At 35.8% G+C, this 19,000-nt stretch overlaps 1 protein-coding gene across 2 annotated transcripts in view; it reads left to right on the top strand.

Moving 5' to 3' along the window:
• The window catches only part of COPG2 (COPI coat complex subunit gamma 2), a 188,818-nt gene that overhangs the window by 62,803 nt on the left and 107,015 nt on the right, over positions 1 to 19,000 (top strand). For both annotated transcript variants that reach the window (XM_061414724.1, XM_061414725.1), the window contains 5 exons: positions 7,958 to 8,091; positions 8,836 to 8,903; positions 11,233 to 11,421; positions 17,015 to 17,110; positions 17,412 to 17,655. In XM_061414724.1, coding sequence (XP_061270708.1) covers positions 7,958 to 8,091; positions 8,836 to 8,903; positions 11,233 to 11,421; positions 17,015 to 17,110; positions 17,412 to 17,655 — 731 coding nt within the window. The remainder of the gene's footprint in view (positions 1 to 7,957; positions 8,092 to 8,835; positions 8,904 to 11,232; positions 11,422 to 17,014; positions 17,111 to 17,411; positions 17,656 to 19,000) is intronic.

Genomic DNA, 19,000 nt, shown 5'->3' with positions numbered 1-19,000 from the left:
ATGAGCAGTTTCTCATTATGAAATACCTCTTTTTATCTCTTGTAATATTTTTTCTTAAATTCTGCTTGTCTAATTTTAATATAGCCACCCTCGATCTTGTATGATTAGTTTGCATAGCATATCGTTTCCCATCATTTTACTTTCATCTCATTTGTGTCTTTGAACCTGATGCATGTCTCTTGTAAGCAACACATAGTTTGAGTCTGCTTCTTTTCATCATATCTGGCAATCTTTGTCTTGGAATGTTTAGACCATTCACATTTAATATAATTATTGATATGATTGTATTTAAGCTTTGCTATTTTGCTGTTTGTTCTATAGAAGTCTCCTTTTCTGTTCCTCTCTTCTTCTTTTCCTTCTTTTGTGTTAACATTTTCAGTATACTTTAATTCCTCTGTCAGTATTTTTACTTTTTTAAAAGTTGTTTCTCTTGGAATTAAAATATGCATTTTAATTTTCCACAATCTACTTCAGATTAGGACTAACTTAATTTTGGTAAGATATAGAATCTTTGCTCCAGTGTAGTTCTGTTCTCTCCTTGCTCCTATTTGCTATTATTGTCATGTATATTGCTTGTATATACATTATAAATCCAACTACACTGTTACAATTGTTTTATACAATTTTATGTCCTTTAGTTAAGACAAATTAAAAAAAAATTTACAGAATCATTTATATTAACTCACATATCTATCATTTCTAGTGCTCTTTATATCTCCTTGATTATTCATGTCATTGTTTGGAGTCAGTCTTTCAGTTTAACAGACTTCATTTAGTATTTTTTATAACATCAGGTATGTTAGCAATGCATTGTCTTAGGCATGATTTATCTGAGAATGTCCTTTTTTAATCTTCATTTTTAGATCATAGTTCTGCTGGATAGAGAATTTTTATTTTTTTACTTCAGCACTTTGAATATGGATTTTCTATTCCATTGTTTAAGGTGAAAAGCCAATAATTATATTGTAGCTCTTCTCTACAGTGTGATGAGTAGCTTTTATCTTGCTGCTGTCCTTATTTTGTCTTATGTCTTTGGCACTTTGACTGTTGTGTGTCTGTGTGTAGATCTTTTTGTATTTTTCCTACTTGGGATTTGTTGAGCTTCTCAAGTGTGTACATTAATATTTTAAACAAATATTGGGTGTTTTTGGTCATTATTTCTCAGGATATTCCTTTTGCCCCTTTGTCTCTCCCCTTTCCTTCTGGCATTTCTATCATGAAAATGTTGATACACGTGATCATACTCCACAGGTTTCTAAGGCTCTGTTTTTTTTTTGTTTGTTTGTTTTTTGTTCCTTCATTCTTTATTTTCCTTAGCTGGATTATCTCAGTTTAACCTGTCTTCAAGTTTACTTTTTCTACTGTTGGTACAAATCAGCTGTTGGAGTGCAGATTTTAATTTTTTAAAAATTGTTTCTGAACTCTTTTTTTAAATTGAGTATTGTTGATTTACAATACTGTGTTAGTTTCAGGTGTACAGCAACATTATTCATTCTTTTTTTATGGCTGAGTTATATAGTTCATTGTGTGTGTGTGTGTAGTCCATTGTGTGTGTGTATTAATATATATGTATGTATATATACACATTCTTTATCCATCATCTGTTGTTGAACATTCAGGTTGCTCCCGTGTTTTGGTTGTTGTATTGTGCTGCTGTGAACACTGGGCTGCATGTGTCTTTTCAAGTTAGAGTTTTTGTCTTTTCTGGTTGTGTGCCCAAAAGTAAGATTGCTGAATCAATTGGTAGCTCTATTTTTAGTTCTTAAGGATCCTCCGTACTGTTTTCCCTAGAGATTGCACCAGTTTACATTCTCACCAACAGTGTTAGAGGGTTCCCTTTTCTCCACATTCTCTCCAGCACTTACTATTTATAGACTTCTTGATGATAGCCATTCTGATTTTTTTTAATTTCAGCACTTTGAATATGGATTCTCTATTCCATTGTTTAAGATGAAAAGCCAATAATTATATTGTACCACAACTCTGCAAGGTGTTGAGTAGCTTTTATCTTGCTTCTGTCATTCTTCTGTCTTAACGCCTTTCGCATTTTGACTGTGGTGTGTCTGTGTAGATCTTTGGTGTAAGTCGATACCTCATTGTGTTTTTTTAATAAAAATATTTATTTGGTCACATCCAGTCTTAGTTGCAGCACATGGGATCTATGTTGTGTCATGTGAGATGTTTCGTTGCGGTGCAAGGACCGTCTAGTTGTGGTCTGCAGGCTCTCTAGTTGGGGCACGTGGGCTCTGGAGTGCACAGGCTCAGTAGTTGCAGCACATGGGCTCTCTAGCTGTGGTGCTCAGGCTCTGGAGTGCACAGGCTCAGTAGCTGCAGTGCATAAGCTTAGTTGCCCTGAAAGGCATGTGGGATCTTAGTTCCCTAACCAGGATCAAGCCTGCATCCTCTGCAGTGCAGGGTGGATTCTTAAAACCACTGGACCACCAGGGAAGTCCCCCTCACTGTGATTTTTATTTGCATTTCTCTAATTACTGATTTTGACCATCTTTTCATATGCATGTTGTTCATCTGTATGTTTTCTTTAGAGAAATGTTTATTTAGGTCTTATGTCCATTTTTAAATTTTTCTATTTTTTTGATATTAAGTTGTATGAGCTCTTTGTGTATTTTGGAAATTAACCTGTTGTCAGTCACGTTGTTTGCAAATATTTTCTCACATTCTGTAAGTTGTCCTTTTGTTTGTTTTAATAGCTTTTTTTTTTTTGGACTGTGCTGGGTCTTCATTTCAGTGCATGGGCTCTCTAGTTGTGGTCCATGGGCTCTCTAGCTGTGGCATTGTAGGCTTAGTTGTTCTGTGGCATGTGGGTTCTTAGTTCCCTGACCAGAGTTTGAACCTGTGTCTCCTGCATTGGAAGATATATTCTTAACCACTGGACAGCCAGGGAAGACCCCCATAGGTTGTCTTTTCATTTTGTGGGCTTCTTTGCTGTGCAGAATCTGTTAAGTTTGATTAGGTCCCATTTGTTTGTTTTTGCTTTTATTTCTTTTACCTTGGGAGACAGGTCTAAGAAAATATTGCTACGCTACATGTCAGAGAATGTTTTCTTATCTTCTGGGAGCTTTATGGTATTCTTATGTGTCTTTAAACCATTTTGAGTTTATTTTTGTATGTTGTGTGAAAGAGTGTTCTGATTTCATTGATTTACATGTAGCTGTCCAGCTGTCCCAGCACCACTTGCTGAAGAGACTGTCTTTTCTCCATTGTATATTCTTGCCTCCTTTGCTGAAGATTAATTGTATGGGTTTATTTCTGTTCTCTCTATTCTGTTCTCTTGATCTGTGTGTCTGTTTTTATGCAGATCCCATACTATTTTGATTACTGTAGCTTTGTAGTATTGTCTGAGGTCTGGGAAGATTATACCTCCAACTTTGTTCTTTTTTTTCAGAATTGCTTTGCCAATTCTGGACCTTTTGTGGTGCCTTATAAATTTTAGGATTCTTGTTCTAGTTCTGTGAAAAATGTCATGGAGAATTTGATAGAGATTGCCTTAAATCTGTAGATTGCTTTGGGTAGTATGGTCATTTTAATAATATTAATCCTTCCAGTCCAACAGTATGTAATATCTTTCCGATTCTGTGGGTCATCTTCAGTTTTCTTTGTCAGTGTTCAGAGTTATCAGCACATGGTTCTTTTACCTCCTGGGTTAGGTTTATTCCCAGGTGTTTCTTTCTTTAATGTGATTTTAAACAATTTTTTTTTTAACTTTCTGATATTTCATTGTTACTGTAAAGAAATGCAGCAGTTTTCTGTATATTAATCTTGTACTCTGCTACCTTGATGAATTCATTTATTCTAATGGTTTTTGTGTGGAGTCTTTAGGGTTTTTTATATAGAATATCATGTCATCTGCATAGAATGACAGTTTTACCTCTTTCAAATTTGGTTACTTTTTCTTTTTCTTGTTTGATTGCTGTGGCTAGGATTTCCAATATTATGTTGAATAGCAGTGGTGAGAGTGGGCATCCTTATCTTGTTTTAGGTTTAGCAGGAAGACTTTCAGCTTTTCACTGTTGAGTATTATGTTGGCTGTGGGTTTGTCATAAATGATTTTTATTATGTTGAAATGTATCCCCTCTCTACCCACTTTAGTGAGAGTTTTTATCGTGGATTGATGCTGAATTTTATCAAATGCCTTTTTTACTTCTGTTGAGATGATCATGTGGTTTTTGTCTTTTTCTTTGTTGATGTGGTATATCACATTGATTTGCATGTGTTGAACCATCTTTGTGACTCTGGAATGAATCCAACTTGACTATGGTATATGCTCTTTTATATGTATTATTGGGTTGCTTAAATTTTATTGAGGATTTTTCCATTTTTATTTGTCAAAGATGTTGGCTTGTAATTTTCTTTTTTGTAGTGTTTTTGTTTGTTTTTGATATGAGGGTGAATCATCATAGAATGACTTTGGGAATGTTCCCTCCTCTTAAATCTTTTGGAATAATTTGAGAAGGATAGATAAATTCCTCTTTGTATGTTTGGTAGAATTCCCCAGTGAAGCCATCCAGTTCTGGACTTTTTTTTGCAGGGAGTTTTTTGGTTTGTTTTTTTATTACATATTTGATTTCACTTCTAATGATTGGTCTGTTCAAATTATGTTTCTTCTTGATTCAATTTTGGCTGACTTTGTGTTTCTAAAACCTATTTCATCTTGGTTGTTCAAACTGTTGGTTTGTTCATAGTATTTTCTTATGTTTTTTTGCATATCTGTGATATTGGTTGTTATTGCTCATTTCTTATTTTGTTTATTTGGATCCTCTCTTTTTCTTGGTCATCTTGGCTAGAGGCTTATTTATTTTGTTTGTCTTTTCAAAAAACCGGCTCTTGGTTTAATCGATATTTTCTATTATTGTTTTGATCTCTGTTTTATTTATTTCCTCTCTAATCTTTATTATTTCCTTCCTTCTGATGACTTTGGGTTTTGTTTATTCTTTTTTCCCCAAGTTCTTTTAGGTGGTAGGGTAGATTATTTGAGGTTTTACTTATTTCTTGAGAAAGGCCTGTATCATGAATTTCCCTCTTTGAACTACTTTTGCTGCATCCTGTAGATTTTTGTAAGGTTGTGTTTTTCACTGTCATTTGTCTTGAAATATTTTCTGATTTCCTCGTTGACTTACTGGTTTTTCTAGTAGGATGCTGTTTAGTCTTCATGTAATTGTTCTTTTTTCCCCATCTTTCTTTCTGTGGTTGATTTCTAGTTTCATCCTGTTGTGGGCAGAAAAGATGCTTAAAATAATTTATGTTGTCTTAAATAAGTTGAGACTTGTTTTCTGTTCTAGTATATAGCCTATCCTAGAGAATGTTCCATGACCACTTGAAAAGAGTGTGTATTTCTTTGTTTTTTCTTTTTTGAAGGGGGATGAAATATCCTGTAGATATCAATTAAGTACATCCATTCTCTTGTGCCATTTAGGATCTCTCTTGCCTTATTACTTTTCTGTCTTGAAAAATCTGTTAATTGATGTCAGTGGGATGGTAAAGTCTCCTGCTCTTACTGTATTCCTGTTAATTTCTCCCTTTATGTCTGTTGTATTAATCCCTTCACCATTTTATAGTGTCCTCCTTTGTCTTCCTTTATAGAGTTTGTTTTAAAGTCCATTTTGTCTGATATGAATATTGCTACCCCTACTTTTGATGCTTTTGAACTGTGGTGTTGGAGAAGACTCTTGAGAGTCCCTTGGACTGCAAGGAGATCCAACCAGTCCATTCTGAAGAAGATCAGCCCTGGGATTTCTTTGGAAGGAATGATGCTAAAGCTGAAACTCCTGTACTTTGGCCACCTCATGCAAAGAGTTGACTCATTGGAAAAGACTCTGATGCTGGGAGGGATTGGGGGCAGGAGGAGAAGGGGACGACAGAGGATGAGATGGCTGGATGGCATCACCAACTCGATGGACGTGAGTCTGAGTGAACTCCGGGAGTTGGTGATAGACAGGGAGGCCTGGCGTGCTGCGATTCATGGGGCGCAAAGAGTCGGACACGACTGAGCGACTAAACTAACTAACCAACCCTTACTTTCCTGTTGTTTCCATTTGCATGAAATCTTTTTTCATGCCTCACTTTGAGTCTGTGTGTGTCTTTCATCCTAAAGTGAATGTCTTATAGGCAGTATGTTGTAGGTTCTTATTTTTTTATCCAAGCAGATTTGAATTTTTTATTCTAGTTATACACTGTTCTAAATCCAGAGTTTCTATTTGGCGCCTTTTTTTTTTCTTTTTTGATAATCTCCTTTGGGTGAAGCATGACTGTCATGCCTGTAGTTGTTAAATTCCTTTTAATTCTTTAGATATGGTTTCCTTTGCTTCTTTGAACATATTTATATTAGTTGACTTAGGGTTTTTGCCTAGTAAATCCAACATCTGGGCTCCCTTAAGTAATTTCTACTGCTTTTTTCCTGTATATATGGGCCATATCTCACTATTTCTTTGTGTGTGTCATAACATTTTTGTCAAAAACTGGATATTTAATATACTGTGGTAACTGGCAATCTTACTTCCCCCTTCTCCGTCCTTGGGGTTTGCTTGTTGTTGTTGTTTAGTGACTTTCCAGAAGTAATTCTGCGGTCCTTACTCTCTGTCATTCTTTATCCCTACTGAAGTCTCTACTTGATTAACTGAGTGTTAGGATAATAATTTCACAGATTGTTTTTTTTAATGCTTTCGACCAACATATCTCCCATCTTTTTATCAGTGGGCACTTTGTGTGTTGGAGCATGCCTTCTATGATCTGGCAGTTCATAACTCTGTCTTAGCCTTCCCTTCCTAATTGTGCAGAAACTCAAAGTCAAGTATGAGTGAGAGGCTCAAGCTCTCTCAGAATTTCCTGGGTATGTGCACAGCCTTCTAGATCCTAGGAGTATGTCAGAAGCGGGTGTCTCATTTCTTACATTTTCTTTTTAATGTTTTTTGGGCCAGTTTCTTGTTTGCCCCAACTAGAGTCACTGCCTCTGGCACTGCAGTGTTCAACAATTGCTGCTGATTTTGGGGAGACAGATCTCCTGGGGATAGGACCTCCCTCACTGAATGACATCTGAGTGAGATGAGATAAAAATTAGCTTTGGGGAGTTCCTTGGCAGTCGAGTGGTTAGGACTCCATGCTACTACTACAGATGACATGGGTTCAGTCCCTGTTTAGTGAACTGAGATCCCAATGCTGTGTGGCATGTTCCCCCACTAGGGGGAAAAAAAAAAAAAAAGGTTAGCTTCATGAATGGGGCTATTTTAGGGAGCATCAGGTCAAGTTGTGACTGTGGTCTAGGGACAGGGCTTTTGATGGTGCTCCAGATTCATCTGCCCCATTCAGTGGCTATTGGGCTGCTGGCTTTCAGAGCTAGTATGGTTCTGAGGCCCTGCTTTTCAAGGCTACCATGAAGCTGGGAAGAGGGCATGAAGTAGAGCAAGTTAAAATACCAGAATACAAGGGCCTCCCAGGTGGCGCTAATGCTAAAGAACTGTCCTGCCAGTGCATAAGAGATGCAAGACATAAGAGATGCAGATTCAATCCCTGGTTTGGGAAGATCCCCTGGAGGAGGACATGACAACCCACTCCAGTATTCTTGCCTGGAGAATTGCATGGACAGAGGAGCCTGGCAGGCTGCGGTCCATAGGGTGGCAAAGAGTTGGCCACGACTGAAGTGACTTAGCACAGATAGCAAACAAAATACCAGAAAGCTTACTGGTCTCATGAAAATCCAGCAATTCATCTTGAATAAATATTTCTAGGATTGTTGCAAGCCTTTGGCTATTTTCTAAAGTGCTGAAAAAGTTGATTTTGAAATTTACACTAGTATTCTCATTGGTTTTATGGAGTGGTGGATTTTTAGAGGTCCTTCGTTCATATTTCCAAAGTGCTTCTCATTCTGTCTGTGCTTTTAACCACTGTGCACATTGCCTCTGTTCTTTATGATGTCTAATTATGCCCCATGTCTATTTACTGTTAGCCATGAAAGTCCAGTCTTTGATTTCATTGAAAGCTGCTTGCGAAATAAACATGAAATGGTCATTTATGAAGCTGCTTCAGCTATCATCCATCTTCCTAACTGTACTGCAAGGGAGTTGGCACCTGCTGTTTCAGGTTGGTTGTATATTTGATAACTGGCTTTAGTTTATAGTCTTATTTTTTTTAAGTTCCATAGGTCTGCAGAATAGGTATTTTTGAACCTTAGCTCTGTATATATATATATAGCCTTTCCATTCTGATATGCAGATTATTTATTTTGGTACTTTAATTATAGTTGTACTTTCATATCCTTGGTTCTACATCCTATTGATTCAACCAGATTGATTCATGGTTGATTGAATCCTTAGATGTGGGACCTGCAGATACCAAGGGCTGAATGTACTACACGATTTTCTATAAGGTTCTTCAGCATCCCCAGATTTGGGTATCTGCCAGGGGTCCCAGCAGATGTGGAAGGGTGACTATACTTCTCTTTTTGAAGTTATTTCCTAATATTCAGAACATTTAAGATTTTACTTAGAAAAAAGTAAAAAACAAGTAAATTAAGTTTTCTTTCATGTTTAAAAAGCCCATTTTCTCTTATAACTATAAATATTCCTATTCTTTAAGTTCAGATATTAATGGGTATATTAATTTTTTAGGAAAAAGAATAAACTTTGTTTCCTATATTTAAAGTTTTTATAACTCAACAAAAAGTACTTTTTCTAGTTTTGATGGTATATTTTTCTGTGAATTTTTGATGCTATGATCTAATTTCCTTATGTGTATTTTTAATATGATTCTTCATGTGCTATATTTTCAGAAATATGCTAAATGTTGAAATGAGCTATATTAACAGTGACCCTTTTTCTTTCCTAGTTCTTCAGCTTTTCTGTAGTTCTCCTAAGCCAGCTTTGAGATATGCAGCTGTGAGGACCTTGAACAAGGTAGGGGTTCCTTTTCTAACTATTGTTTTGTATCAGTGTTTGATTCAGAAACATTAAATTGAAGCATTTGGCTTTCTGTCCAAAGTTAGTAGATATGATTTATGGGCTTCACTTCGTAGTACCTCACTTGCATTTGTGGCCTTACATATGGCCATAGGTAGTATTATTCAATTAAGGATTATAATTCATTTCTGACTTTAAGCATTTTACATTCAAGAGCCATACTATCCAATATGACAGACATTAGCCATAAGTGGCTGTTTCCATTTAAGTTAATTATAATTAAATAAAAATTTAAAAATTCAGTTCCTCAGTCATTGTAGTCACACATCATGTGCTCAATACCCATGTGTTGTTATTGACTATCATATTAGACACTGCATATATAAAATATTTCCATCACTGCAGAAAGTTCTCTTGGACAAGACTGGTCTATAGCAACACTATCCAGTAGAAACACTTACATAAGTCACTTGTGTAATTTTACATTTTATTGTAGCCACATTAAGTTTTTTTATGATGAGATTGATTTTAATAATACATCTTATTTACCATCATGTTTAAAAAATATAATTTTATACTGATTGTGTATTGATACATTTTTACCTTCTAGCTTTTCATACTAAGTCTTTGATATTTAGTTTATTTTGTATTTACAGCATACCTCAATTTGGAATAGTCATATTTCAAATGCTTAGTAGTCATGTGTGGTTATTGGCTACCATATTGGACAGTGTAAATCTGGAGGATACAGTGCAAAGCACAGAATGAATTAAATAACTATAAAAATTTTAAATGGAAGTTTAATATTATAGAAGACTGATCTAATGTAGTTACATACATTATTACACTAGATTACAGTAGATTATAAATTAATTGTATGAACAGTTGGAGAAGAGAGAAATTAGAGCAGCCAAGGAAGAAGCTTTTATAGAACAATATGAATTGTATTTTGAAGAGTTGATATAGGTGTACATTTCTTCATCTATAATCTTGCAGCCAAATGTATCTGAGAACTCACCAATTTTTGAATTTTAGAGAGGTAATATCATGCCATCTCTTAAATTAGTACTAACTAACCCCTTTGTGCCTGGAGCAATTAGACACAGACACGTTAATATTTCTGCTTTATATATATGACTGTCCTCACTAACTGGAATAAATTAATACTTCAGTTCAGTTCAGTCGCTCAGTCGTGTCCGACTCTTTGCGACCCCATGAACTGCAGCACGCCAGGCCTCCCTGTCCATCACCAACTCCTGGAGTTCACTCAAACTCACGTCCATCGAGTTGGTGATGCCATCCAGCCATCTCATCCTCTGTCATCCCCTTCTCCTCCTGCCCCCAATCCCTCCCAGAATCAGAGTCTTTTCCAATGAGTCAACTCTTCGCATGAGGTGGCCAAAATACTGGAGTTTCAGCTTTAGCATCATTCCTTCCAAAGAACACCCAGGACTGATCTCCTTTAGAATGGACTGGTTGGATCTCCTTGCAGTCCAAGGGACTCTCAAGAGTCTTCTCCAACACCACAGTTCAAAAGCATCAATTCTTTGGCACTCAGCCTTCTTCACAGTCCAACTCTCACATCCATACATGACCGCTGGAAAAACCATAGCCTTGACTAGACGTACCTTTGTTGGCAAAGTAATGTCTCTGCTTTTGAATATGCTGTCTAGGTTAGTCTTACATTAGTTTGGGTCATGTTATGCTGTGAAGTGAATTTTGATGCCAGTACTTTGCTGAGTTTTCAAAATTTTAGCATTGTATGGTAAAGGATTCTATATCAGTACTGGGTTAGGCAGAGAGGTGAACATCTTCAATAAAAGCAAAGAATCAGGTCAATGACAGACATGTTTTAGTGGCCATGTCCAATCCAATTTGGCTGGAGTTTGCTTGCTTAAATACCACAAGTGTTGTAAGTGATACTAAGTTTAAATATGTTTGAGCAATGTTTATCATTCTAGTTCCTACTCTCAGAGATCCTAACATCTAGTAGAATAGATAACTATGAACACATATACTACGAGGAGAAACAGTCCAAATGTAGTAAAAGACAGACTATGATATTGTTATAAAGGTTATAGAAACCTGTGAAGATAAAGTTCTATGCAGTACTATAACTAGCAGTTAATCATTTATCAAATAATATAGCATACTTTATTAATCCGAAGCATTCATCTTGAAATACTTATTTTTTAACTTATGCTGTTTCATTTAGATTTTTTAAAGCCATTTACATTAAATAAAATTCATATTTTCCTTTTATTTTTTAAAATTCTGGTCTTTGTTAGTAGCAGTTTGCTTAATTTTTTTCTTGCCCTTCGACAAGGTGGCAATGAAGCACCCCTCTGCTGTTACTGCCTGCAATCTGGACCTAGAAAACTTGATCACGGACTCAAACAGAAGCATTGCTACCCTGGCCATTACTACGCTTCTCAAAACAGGAAGTGAGAGCAGTGTGGACAGGCTCATGAAGCAGATATCATCCTTTGTGTCTGAAATCTCAGATGAGTTCAAGGTAGGAGTTTAAATATGACCATGTTTTCTCCCAGTCTCTGGCTTATCATAACATTTCTGTTCTTAATAGTGTCTTTTGATGAACAAAAGTTTTAAGTTTCATGAAGTCTAATTTATTAATTTTTTTCTTTCCCAGTTATTGCTTTCTGTGTCCTCAAAAACGTTTTTCTAAGTCTTCAAGATACTTTGCCATGTTTTATTGTGAATGTTTTACAGTTTTAGCTTTTACATTTTGGTCTGTGATCCAACTTGAATTAATATTTGTGTGTAAGTTCAGGTTTTTTTCCATTGTGATTTCCAGTTATTCCAGCATAATTTAAAACATTTCTCTTTCCCCACTGGAGTGCTTGACATCTTTGTCTAAAAAGCAGATACACATATAATTGCAGGTATGTTTCTGGGATGCTTATCACATTCTGTGGAACTATTTGTTGGTCCTATGCCAGTATCAGACTATATCAATTAATGTAGCTTCATGGTACCTCTTAAATGTGTGGTCTACCAACTTTTTCATTTTTTGTAATATTTTATTCCTTTGCTTTCCATATAAAATTTACAATCAGATTATAATTTCTGTAAAACAAAGCCTTCTAGGATTATGATTGGAGTTGTGTTAAATCTATAATCAATTTGGGGAAAGCTAACAGCTTAATAATTATTCTTCAGTTCATGAATATGGCAAATCGCTCCCTTTATTTAGGTCTTCTTTAATTTATCTGAGCAATGTTTCATAGCATTTACTCTAGAGGTATTGCACATCTTTTGTTAAGTTAATATCTAAATATTTTATGCTTTTAAAAATCCATTTTATTAACATTTCTATTTCATTGTTTCTACTACTATTATATTAATAATACTTTTTTTTTAACTTTCCCATAACTCAATATTCTTGCTAAGTTCCCTTTTTTTTGAGTTCCCTTATTAGTTCTAGTAGTTATATACATCCCTTAGGATTGTTTTATGTAAATAATCATGTTATTGTGAATAGATACTTCATTTCCAATTCAAGTACCTTTCCTTTTTTTCCTTGTCCTATTAAAATGGCTAGGACTTCCAATACAGTGTTGAGTAGAACTGGTGAGAATGTGTCAAAGAAAATCAAAGTAGCAATAAATTTTAGTTAGATGAATTAAAGTTAAAAGATTTTATTCCTTCATTTTTATTTAATTCTCAGTCAAGAGGTATAACTGACCCTACTTACTCTCTTCTCGTATTTACCTACTTTTAAAAAACCAACTTAGCCTGTGTATTCAAGTAGACATTTTGAATCTTTGGGAAACTGGGAGGTTATGAAGTTCCTTTTGTACTGTAGTTTATTGAATGCATCTCCTATGTGTGAACGTTTGGATACTTTGCAGTATTCTGTGATTACAGATAATGCTGCAGTGGACAACCTTATATCTATGTTTTCTTGAAATTTGGTGGTGTGTCCTGAGGGTAAATTTCTAGAAGTTCATATGCTAGGCTGAAGAGTAGATAAGTATGTAGTTTTAGAGAATGTTAAATTCTACCAGCCTGTTTCCCCATACCCTTACCAGTAGAGTACATATATTGTATTTTGAAGTTTTTCCAACCAGATGGACTAGAAAGGGTATCTCAGTGTAGTTTTAACTTGAATTTCTCTTATTATGAGGGAACGTAAACATCCTTTCATATTTTTAAAGATCATTTAATTTCTTTTTGAATATTGTCTGCTCATGTCTTTTTCTAATTTTCTGTAGGGTTTTTGGTCTTTTGTTTCCTTTATTAAAGTTTTTTGTATATTATGGATATTGGTTCTTTAACTGTGAAATGTGTTATGATGTTTTATCCCAATTTGTCATTTGTCCTTTGATTTTTCTCATGATACTTTGGTCATGCACAAGTTTTTAATTTTTATGCAAATTTGTTGATCTTTTCTTTTACTGCATTGGGCTTTTGAGTAATAACAATTCACCCGTGGAGAGGGGGAAGAATTCACCCATGTTTTCTTCTAGTATATGTATAATTTCATATTAAATATATGATCTATTAGGTTTTTTTTTTTAATTTTATTTTATTTTTAAACTTTACATAATTGTATTAGTTTTGCTAAATATCAGAATGAATCCATCACAGGTATACATGTGAGAAATGGATCTTACAGTTTTCCAATGACTATCCAGTTGTCCACCACCCCCCAATTTTATTTAAAGGGCTGTCTTTGCCCTGTATCTGAGATATCACTTTTACCATATACTAAAGTTCCATATGTATTAATACTTGTGTCTGTTTGGAGGTTTTCTGTTCTATTCTGTTGTTCTCTTTATCTATTCATACATTAGTACCACACACTGTTTTAAATATTTGTATTAAATATTTTAACTAAATATTTTAAAAATTTGTATTAAATATTTAAAAAATTTGTAAGGATGTTTTAATATCTATTAGTCTTCTCTCATGATGAAAGTGAAAGAGGAGAGTGAAAAAGTTGGCTTAAAGCTCAACATTCAGAAAACTAAGTGGGGAAACAGTGGAAACAATGTCAGACTTTATTTTTGGGGCTCCAAAATAACTGCAGATGGTGATTGCAGCCATGAAATTAAAAGACACTTACTCCTTGGAAGGAAAGTTATGACCAACCTAGATAGCATATTCAAAAGCAGAGACATTACTTTGCCAACAAAGGTCCGTCTAGACAAGGCTATGGTTTTTCCAGTAGTCATGTACGGATGTGAGAGTTGGACTGTGAAGAAAGCTGAGCACTGAAGAATTGATGCTTTTGAACTGTGGTGTTGGAGAAGACTCTTGAGAGTCCCTTGGACTGCAAGGAGATCCAACCAGTCCATTCTGAAGGAGATCAGCCCTGGGATTTCTTTGGAAGGAATGATGCTAAAGCTGAAACTCCAGTACTTTGGCTACCTCATGCGAAGAGTTGACTTATTGGAAAGGACCCTGATTCTGGGAGGGATTGGGGGCAGGAGGAGAAGGGGACGACAGAGGATGAGATGGCTGGATGGCATCACCGACTCGATGGACATGAGTTTGAGTGAACTCCGGGAGTTGGTGATGGACAGGGAGGCCTGGCGTGCTGCAGTTCATAGGGTTGCAAAGAGTCGGACACGACTGAGTGACTGAACTGAACTGAGTCTCCTCTCATAGCTCTTTATTTTCCTTAGCTGTTTTTACATGCTTATATTTCTTTTGAACTTTAGTATTAGCTCATCTAGTGGCTTCGTTTAAAAAATCTTATTGGCATTTTTATTGAGATCACATTAAATTTATAAGTTTTCTTAGGGGAGAATAAATAATAATGTTGAGATATCCTAACCAAGAACAAAGGATATTTTAAAATTTAAATCTACTTTTGTGCCTTTCATGAATATTTTATGGTATTTTTATATTAGATTTGAATGTTTTAAAAATTCTTTTCTTATGTACTTTATTGTTGTTTCTATTATAAATCTTCTTTTATTCATTATATCTTCTAAAGTAGTTATTATTCATGTGTATGAGTAGTATTATTTTTGCATGTTAACTTTACAACCTGCTACCTTGCTGAATTATTTTATTAAGTTAGTTTTATCATCAATTCTCTGAAGTTTTCCACATTATTTTGTTATATCATCTATAAATAAAGATGATTTTGTCTTTTATTTTCTAATTTTTATTCCTCAATTGTTTTCTCCTGTCTACTCACATTGGCTAATTAGTGCCAGAATAATGTCAAATAATAGTCAAGATAGTAGCACCGTTTTCTAGTTTCTGATCTTAAAGCAAATGGCTCTTGGGGTTCTCTGTTAAGTAATATGCTGCCAACAGGATTGAGGGAGTATGTGTGTGTATGTGCGTAACATGAAAGTTTCCATCCATTCCTATCTTATGTTTTAAAGAATTTTTAAGGGACTTTCCTGGTCCAGTGGTTAAGAATCCACCTGCCAATGCAGGGGACATCCAGTTCCCTGGTCCAGGAACTAAGATCCCATGTGCCATGGAACAGCTAAGCCCATGTACCAAAAATACTGATGCCCATGTATTCTAGAGCCTGTGCTTTGCAGTAAGAGAAGCCACCGCCACAAGAAGCCTGCTCACTGCAACTAGCCCACACTTGCCACACCTAGAGGAAGCCCACACACAGCAATGAAGAGCCCGTGTGCCACAACAAAGACCCAGCACAGCCAAAAATAAAGAAAAAAAAGAATTTTTATTAGAAATAAGTGTTGGATTTTATCAAAGGCTTTTCAGCATCTGTGGATGTAGTTATATTCTGTCATATTCTTCTTCTTCTTAGACTCATTAATATTGATGAATTATTTTAATTTTCTAATGTCAAACCATTCTTGCATGCTTGGTATACATTCCATTTCATCATGGGATATTATTTTCTTACCGTAGGATTGGAGTCTGTTAGCCAATTATCACTTGGAATTTTTGTATCAATATTCACAAATGATTTCCATCTATAATTTTTCTTTTAGCACATATACTGTCTTTATTAGGTTTATATGTCATTGCTTCATAACAATTGTAGTTATTTCCCTTCATATTCTATGCTCTGAAACAACATACATAGATTTGGGACTGTCTGGTTATTCTCCAGTCTCCATACAATTCTCCAGTCTCCATACATTTCTTGCATTTCTGCACACCCAGCAAATTACACACTAACTGCCCTTTGTTTCCTACTTTATCAGTTTTGTTCCCTTTGTATAGTACAAAGTTTCTTCCAATCTCAAAAGATGTAAGCATCTCCCTTAAGTAGTTAAGGGCAGATTTCCATATAGCCCTAGAAGAGACAGTCAGTCCTCCCTATAGAGCAAAAAGCAAACATGCTTATTGCCCAGTGTAATAAAGATGATGTTTCCCTTCTGAATAAATGACTGGCATGCTTACTGCCCACTGTCAAATATTCAAGTTCCATATCTCAGATTCTCCTGTAATGCTGCCTACTGTGGGCTCAAGTGTTATCTGGTCCTTTTTGCCTCATCCTGTGGGTATTGGGGCTCAGAAAACTGAGCCCCAAATGCCGATACACTCGCTACTGCTTTTGCTGTGAGTAAATAACTGTCTTTCATCTCTCATTCGGGATCCTTGTGTTCTCTTCCAGAATCCATGAAATTATGGTAGTCTATACAGTTTGCAAGTAGAATAAAAGTCTCACATCCTTTTTACTTCTTGACACTGGTCTTTAAAATTGTGGTAAAAATTTCCTAGAAACCATTTTGTGAAGTAGTTCCTTGGTGACTTTCTTTGTTTCTTCTCTGGAAAGCAGTCTGTTTAAGTTTTTTTTTATCTTTACTGTTCACTTTAAAATTTTTATGTGAAAATTTTAAATGTAAAATGTTAAAATATGCTCGAAGCTTATTTTGCTTTGGAGCAAAGGGAGGGATCTCTTGAATGCACCTCACTTTTACTCTTCTTTCTATTTTCCTTTCCTCTTTGACTTTCTTTCACAAAGAACCATTATTGTCATTTTAGTTAATTATGGTACCTTCTTGGCTTGTGGTAAATAAGAGGGAATGTATGCTTAAGTAGCTAAAGTTCTGAAGACGAACGCCCTTTCTGTGTTTTTCTCTAGGTGGTAGCTGTACAGCCATTATACAAGGGGCATGTCCTTTTTGTTTGTTTTTCTACAGGTCGTGGTTGTACAGGCAATTAGTGCTCTCTGCCAGAAATACCCTCGAAAGCACAGCGTCATGATGACTTTCCTCTCCAACATGCTCCGAGACGATGTAGGTGGACTGCTTTGTAATTGTGGGAAGTTGCTCGCTTCAGTTCTTATACCCTAGTGTTTAAAGCGGCTTTCCTTATCATCTCAGCATGCCTATCAAATAATATTCTCAATTCTAGCTTCTGTTTTATTGCTAAACATATTATTGCTTTTGACTTTCCCACTTGGAGGGAAAAAACATTTTTGTTTCTTTCAGAAGGGAAGGGGAATGAAATTTGAATGTTACATCATAAGCCTTGGAGTAAAATAATTTTTCCAAAAAGTGCCCTCAGAGTGAATGGCAGTTTTTCTTCTTTTGCCAGGGAGGCTTTGAATATAAGCGGGCCATCGTGGACTGCATAATCCACATTGTAGAAGAGAACCCTGAAAGTAAAGAGGCAGGTCTAGCCCACCTCTGTGAATTCATCGAGGACTGTGAACACACTGTTCTGGCTACAAAGATCCTACACTTGTTGGGCAAAGAGGGCCCCAGAACACCTGTCCCCTCCAAGTATATCCGCTTTATTTTTAATAGGGTTGTCCTGGAGAATGAGGCCGTCAGAGCTGGTGAGTAATTGGAGCACTGATGATGAGCATAACTGGTAATCTTGGGAAATACTTAACTCAAGGGGGTGGTAATGAAATTGGAAAATGACATTGCAATGTCTGTTTGGTGGTGGGATCTTGGAGCATACTTAGGCCTCAGATATACAGCTTTCTCTTTGTATTCCAATTTCTATCCTGATTTCAGCCTTGTATCAGAGACAAATAACCCTTGACCTTCAAATTGACAGAAGACTTTGATGGTGTCATCCTTTTTTTCAGCTAAGGCCTCAAGTATGAATGTCTTTGAAATTTGTCTCCCACTGTAGCTTGTAAGTGGCTTTTTGAACAGATCTTAGGAATTTTTTTACTTCCTTCTCTCTAATTGTTCCTTCTCCTTAGCATGTGAACTGGTCCAAATCTCTCCTGTTAAAACTACAGGCCTTCATTTGATTCATTGTCTCTCACTAGGTACTGACCATATTTCCTGTTACAGAACCTTGAAGCAGCCATTACCAGCTGCCTCTCTGAACTTACTTTCCATTTTCTATTCAGTTCCCTATAATCTTGCTCTCTCCCTTAAAAATCTTCTGAAGCAATTTTTTTTTTTTAAATCCTTAAAAGCTAGCTAGAAAATCAAGTTAGACACTTTAATGTTCTTATCCTTATTCACCTCAGTCAATCTGATGGGCTGTTGACTAAATACTTCATGAAACTCTCTTCCCTTGGTTTCCACAAATAGCCTGCATCTTTCTACCATTCCTCAGTCTTCTTTACAGAGCTTCTCTTCCATTCCTTAAAATGTTAGTTTTCTTTAGGGGGTTGTCTTCTCAACATCCACATTCTTGTGATCATTTTCAGAGTTCTGCTGATACGCTGTGGCATTGTAGTCATGTCTCTCTCCTGAACTTGTATGTTTAGCTGTCCCAGGCACTTCAAATTCACCTTGAAATTCAAACTATCCCAAAAGAAATCCTTATCTATACTGTCCACTCAGTTGCAAGACTAGAACCTTATTCCATTGTTTTTTAACTCTCATCTACCTTCTGGCAAAGTTCTGTCCGTTCTGTCCCCTCAATATGTATTTCTTCATTCTCTTTTATTCTCAGTTTTTCTGAGGGCTTTGCTAGGCTCCCATCCATTTCAGATGTCTGGTTAGTCCAGCTGCTTGTATGCTCACCCACATCCAGTATATTCTCCACTCTGCTACCAGAATGGACGTTGCATACAAAATCTGCTCACAAATTTAGTGTAGCACACCCTGCTGCAGATACACAGATTCATCCTGCATTTAACTCCTGTTAATAATAATTTTGAGGTTACACTGGAACCTATTTTTGTTTTGTGTCTAATCTCTCACTTGTCTCCT

Source organism: Bos javanicus, chromosome 4 (genome assembly GCF_032452875.1).
Source record: "Bos javanicus breed banteng chromosome 4, ARS-OSU_banteng_1.0, whole genome shotgun sequence".
Lineage (NCBI taxonomy): Eukaryota > Metazoa > Chordata > Mammalia > Artiodactyla > Bovidae > Bos > Bos javanicus.
The sequence above is the reverse complement of the archived record's forward strand: the minus strand, read 5'-3'. Positions and strand labels throughout refer to the sequence as shown.